Consider the following 6197-nt stretch of genomic DNA (forward strand, 5'->3'; position numbering starts at 1 on the left):
TGAGTCGGAAACGACTCGACGGCACTTAACAACAACAACAACAACCAAAAACATTGCTTCTTAAGGTGTTGGGAGGGACGGGTGGTGGGCTTGTGTAGCTTGAAACCACTTTACTCCCTGGTGATTCTTATACCTCATCTTTCCCATTCCCCTCGAGTATTGGCCTTGTTCCCTATCTGGGAAATACTTGCCTGATTTGTATCATAAAAGGAAAATTTAACAGAAAACTTTTAGAATCCTGAAGTCTTGTTTCCTTTTTGAGCAAATAATTTCATATGTTCCTTTTGTAAAATGAAGATAGTAGAGTGTAGATATAGAATTTGAAATTCCATATTACCATGAAGCTCCTTAGTCCTGTGAAACAATTCAGAGTATTTTCCCAGTGGTTTGTGAGGCAGTAGTGTCATCTTCATATATAAAGAACAGCTGGTTGATTGAGAGATGTGATACAGATTTCAGTTTTTCTTCTTCACAGTTTAGCATTACTAGGTTATTTTTACACTGAGCACAGGTTTTTTTTTATATGTATACACTTTTATGTCTACTTTTATAGTCAAGAAACAAAAAATGTATTTCCACTTAGGAAAAATAAGACACCCTCCCCCATAAAAAAGGCGGTATGGAAACTTGATGGTAGAAGGAAGCTCAGGTTGTCAGGCAGCTGCTCTGCCACTGCAGTCAGTCATCAGAACATCTCCATGTCCAGAATTCCAGTTTTACAACTTTAAACACAGTATTCCGTCTTCATGTGATGGTGTGTATTCAGAGTAAATGAGTTCCTATGGCTTGAACCTTAAATTTCATAAATAATTTTCAACTTCATTTCTAATAATTATATAGACATAGTTGCTTTAAAAAAACACCTATAAGCAATAATGTATAAAATATGATCATTCTTAATAGAACTTGAACTATCCTGCCTGTCTCTCCCCATTAGAAACAGAACGAAAACAAGAGGATCTCATTCTCCATATCCCACCAGCTTTATTATTTTTGAGTAAGAAACAAACACTAGATTTGAAGTCACCAAGCAATAAATAGGAGCCCTGGTGGCACATTGGTGAAGAGCTCGACTTCTTATCAATTATAGCTTAGCAGTTTGAACCCATCAGCTCCTCCAAAGGAAAAATATGTGGTGGTCTGCTTCCATAAAGATTTACAGCCTTAGAAACCCTATGAGGCAGATGTTCTATAGAGTTGGCTGTGAGTCAAAATTGACTCAGTGGCATACATATGCATCATGTTCTCTCTTTAATTTTAGGGAATATCCACCTATCACTTCAGATCAACAAAGACAACTTTACAAAAGAAGTTTTGACACTGGCCTGCAGGAATACAAGAGTTTACAAGCAGAACTTGATGAGATCAGTAAAGAACTCTCACGTCTAGATAAAGAACTGGATGATTATAGAGAAGAAAGTCAAGAGTACATGGTAATCTCAGACTTGATATTTATAAATTACATAGAATTTTATTCTAATCCATTTAGATACAGTATCATTATACTAATGTTGATGAACAGTGTTGCTAATAATTATTAAACTGTAACTTCATTTTCCTTGAAAATGATTTGGATATGTGCTTCCAAACTGAAGAGTCTACTAATGTAGATAAGAGTTACAAAACAATAGTCTATTTACTTATATCCCTTCCTGTTCAAAGGAAATTACCATATTTTCTGTTGATAAACCTAATATTCTTTATGAAAAAAAAAATTCAAACAATGCATAAATATATAAAGGAAAAAAAACATTGACCCATGTCACCAGTAGATTGCCCAGCCTTCCTTCCGAGCTGTGTGTGTTAGATACTAGTAATTAAAGTTTTTATATCACTTCATATATTTATCAGAAATTCATATTTTATTAAATGCCTTCTGTATTTTTCTATTGGGAGTGATCTACCTTTCAGTATTGAAGTATTTACCTCTTAAATAGTTTGAATTTATCACTTTCTTTTATGATTTCTGTATGGAGGCATTGTAAACTCTTTCAATTTGGTAAACATTTGTTGATCATTTATTCACTCTTAGATGATACAGAAATGCTGAGGTTAGAAAGAGAAACAAAAATCTCAGCCCTCAAAGATTTGGAGCTCATATTCTAAGAGAGAAATTGCATCTAAACATCTGTGATAAATGCTTTTAATTATCTCCAGAAAATGCTATAGCTCTTATAAGCCATAACATCTGCTCAAGGCCTGGAGAGTTTTAGGGGAAGTTAAGAATTTCTGTGAAGGGGTGGGGCATGATTATAGTCACAAAGAGTGTACGATCAGAGATCTGGAAGCATTTAATTTGTGTGTGTGTGTCTGTGTGTGTGTGATTTGGGTGAAAATTTACAGAGCAAATTCACTTTCCATACAGCAGCTCACATACACTTTGTTTCATGACATTGGCTATAATTTCCCACAGTGCAATAGTTTCCCTCCCACTCCCTCCCTATAGTCACCTCTTCCCTGTGTCCTTCCCTCCCATGCACTCCTGCCCCCCTGAGCTGTCTCCCCATGCATACATAGCCCTTCTATTCCCCCATGATTGTTCTCTCCAAGGGGTATGTCTACCTAATGTAAATGTTCAGCTCATATGCCTATCTTTTGTTTGGTTGGAAAACAGGAGTGGGTTCAATTCTGGACATGAAGGGCAGCAAGGGGCCACAGTCTCAGTGGTTCTGTAAGGCTCTTAAGGCTCTTATCAGACCAGCAAACCTGGTCCCCCTTTTTTTTAAAAATGATTTTGAGTTTTGTTCCACATTGCTCTCCCACTCTATCCAGGATCTCCTATATAGATCCCCGTCCAAGTGGTTGACAGTGGTGGCTGGGCACCATCTAGGTTTTCTGGTCTCATAGTCATATAGGCTGAGGGTTTCATGGTGTACTAATTGTTTGGACTAATTGTTTCCATGCATCTTTGGTTTTCTTCATTCTTTGCTCTGGATGAGGACAGAGCCATCGTTGCATCTAGATGGCCGCCTGCAAGCTGTTAAGGTCCCAGTTGCTACTCGCCCAAGTAGGATGTGGAACAATATTCTGTGTAGTATGTTACTCCAATTGAGTTTGATATCCCGTGACTGTGGTCCCACTACTTGGTAGCTGGCTGTGGCCAAGCAGTGATTACAGCCTTGTCCCCTGTCAGCTCTACTATGTACCTGGGAATTTTTATAGAACATACCAATACACTTGTAGAAACATTATCTGCCAACCCTATACATGGTCTTGGGCTAATTTTTTAAAGGAACAACAAATGATATATATTGAGACTGGACAGGTTGGAGACTAGATTTGTAGAGAAGTTAAAGGAGAGCTCAGCTACATTTTGCAGTGGGATAAAACCTGATCAGAGCTGTGCTTTAGAAAAGATGTCTCCTGAGTCTGTGGCTTGTGAACATGAGAATGTGAATGGAATATGAGAAATACAACGTCATAAATGTTTCTTCTGTGGCTTCCTTTAGACCTTCCAGCCTTAAGACTTTCTATTTTAATTCCCTATCTTTTTCTCATAAAATGGCATTTTTAGATCTGAAGTATAGCATCAGGATTTTCTTGAAAGAGAAAGTGCCCTACTAAATGTATATTTCCTTGTGGTTCTCATAACAGGCTGCTGCTGATGAATACAACAGACTGAAGCAAGTTAAGAGAGTGAGTATCCTGGATTATAAAGTGCTCATAGGAAGAACTTTAATTCTGTGTTTAGAACTTCTGTGAGTGCTTTGTATCCTGATTAAAGACAAGAGGCCTGTAATTGTGAGATGAAAATCGTAATTTGAGAAGTTAGAACCTTACTCTTGGTTGTTTGCAGCTACAGCCAATACTGATGATTTAAAAACTGTATTTAAAGTTGAAGTATACATAAAAAAAGTAGTGTACAGCTTGATAACATTTCATGAGATGACCATATACCTGTATAACTGCCACCCAGATCAAGAAATTAATTTCCTAGCATTATCCCCTATTCCAGTTTCTGCCGTCTCCCCAGCATAACCACTATCATGAATTTTTATTATGATAAAAATATTTATAACACAGCATTTGCCATTTCAATATTTTTTCCGTGTTTTCAATATTTTTTCCATGTAGTACTGAGTTCAATTATTTACATTCATCATATTCTACAGCCATCACCACAGTCTGTTTCCAAATATTCCCAACACCTGTAAAATAAGGTCCCTTGCCCCTCAGCAATGACTTCCTCTTTGCCCCTCCTATTGGCCCCTGTTGTTGTTGTTGTTACGTACCATCGATTCGGACCCGACTCATAGCTACCCCTCCTTGGGTTTCCGAGGCGGTATCACTACGGAAGTAGATTGCCTAACCTTCCTTCCAAGGAGTAGCTGGTGAGTTTGAACCTCCAGCCTTCTGGTTAGCAGTCGAGTGCCTTAAGCACTATGCTCCCCTGGCAACCACTCATAAACTTTGCTCTTTATACATTTGCCTATTGTAGGTATTTCATGTAAGTGGGCCATAAGTATTTGCCTCTTTGTGACTGACTTATTTCACCTTAGCATGTTTTCAAGATTCATCCATGTATACTTACTTCTAACGTCATAGATTTTGTTTGCCAGTTTTCTACTTTATATAAATGGAATCACATGTAGTGGCTTCTTTTGCTCAGTATTATGTTTGTGAGGTACATATGTGTTGTGGCATTAGCTGTGGTTCATTCATTTTATTCATCCTATCTACTATTAATGAACATTTGCGTTGTTCCTAAGTAATGCAGCTACAAACATTTTTATAAAAGTCTTCTGTGCACATATGTACACATATTTGAGAGTTAACTGACAGGGTCTCTGGGCCTTAGCATATACTACCAGTTTTCCAAAGTGGTTGGTGTTAATTGACATTTACATACTTACCAGTGTAGATTCCTATTGCTCCATATCCTTGCCAACACTCGGCATCATCAGTTTTTATTGACGTGAAGCATTTTTTGTTGGTAAAAAATTTTATATTAAATACATCTAAAATCCTAAAACATAATGATTTTAAATGCAAGATTTCAAAAAGTTATTTAGTAAAATTTTGTGTCTCTTACCCTATTCATTTCTTTTTCAAGTCACATGTTGTCACTGGTTTTTTTGTTTGAATCAGTTTTTTAATTATGTCTTCGCAAAAAGGCCCATAAAATTTTCTTGGCCATTTACAAATATTTAGGAATAAATTTATCTTTGTAAGGAGCTCTGGTGGTATAGTGGTTAAGGCATTTGGCTGCTAACCAAAAGGTCAGTAGTTTGAATCTACCTGCCACTCCACAGAAGAAAGGAGTCAGCTGCCTAGGTGGTTAGCGAAGACTTCTAGGTGTCTTAAGTATGCCTCATTTGATACTCCCAACAACTCTGTTTGACAAATAGTGTCCCTTTTTTCTTTTCACATCTGCCTTTCCAGAAGCTAGCACATAACCCATTTTTATTTTATTGAATTTACCTGATTTTTTTTTCCCTTTTTAGTCTGCAGATTACAAAAGAAAGAGGAATTATTGCAAGCAGTTGAAGAGCAAATTATCACACATCAAGAAGATGGTGGGAGATTATGATAAACGGAAAACATAGAATGCAGATTTCACCTTGTTTGAGAGATTAAGGAGTTATCTGTCTGATGTCTCTTCAATATTCTCATAAGGCAAATGACTTTGGACTCTAACCTGGGAAGCCAAACCTTTGTGATCATTACAAAGTTTTGGTAGCTTTAATATTATCACTATAATATCATCAGTATTGAAGCATTTTATAAATAGCTTTTGAAATTCAACTGGGCTGAACACTCCAATTAAGGATTTTATGCTTTAAACACTGGGTTTTGTATTAAAAACTAAATACTGTTTGAGGTTTTCAGATCAGAAAGGAACGTCTTGGTGTGAACTGTGCTGTGAACGTTCACACCCTGGGCATGTGTTAATAATATGTAAGTGCATTCACAAAAGTGATCTCATTTACTCCTCCCAACTACTCTTCAGGTAAACTGCTATTTATAATCTTCCTTTTCAGATAAGGAAACTAGCTTCCTGCATTGAAGTCTCTAAGGTGAAACTGCTTGCTAGCACTTTGCTAGCGTGCAGTTTTGGTGAAGTCTGTTTTATGACTCCACCAATAAAGTCCTTGGCCTTTCATATTTTAGCTAGCATTCCATCAGTCTACTTGACTGACTATATACATGATTAAAAAGAATTTTTTCTTGATTTATGTTCTCCTATATGATAAAGA

General features: G+C 36.8%; 1 protein-coding gene across 1 annotated transcript in view; it reads left to right on the forward strand.

Annotated features, from left to right (window-relative positions):
• OCLN (occludin) overlaps window positions 1-5546 on the forward strand; it is a 73820-nt gene extending 68274 nt beyond the window's left edge. The window contains exons 6-8 of the mRNA XM_007943321.2: window positions 1262-1433; window positions 3595-3636; window positions 5445-5546. Coding sequence (XP_007941512.1) covers window positions 1262-1433; window positions 3595-3636; window positions 5445-5546 — 316 coding nt within the window. The remainder of the gene's footprint in view (window positions 1-1261; window positions 1434-3594; window positions 3637-5444) is intronic.
• The last annotated feature ends 651 nt before the right edge of the window (window positions 5547-6197 follow it).

This window comes from Orycteropus afer, unplaced genomic scaffold (genome assembly GCF_000298275.1).
Source record: "Orycteropus afer afer isolate SDZICR_OR568_19922 unplaced genomic scaffold, OryAfe1.0 scaffold00104, whole genome shotgun sequence".
Lineage (NCBI taxonomy): Eukaryota > Metazoa > Chordata > Mammalia > Tubulidentata > Orycteropodidae > Orycteropus > Orycteropus afer.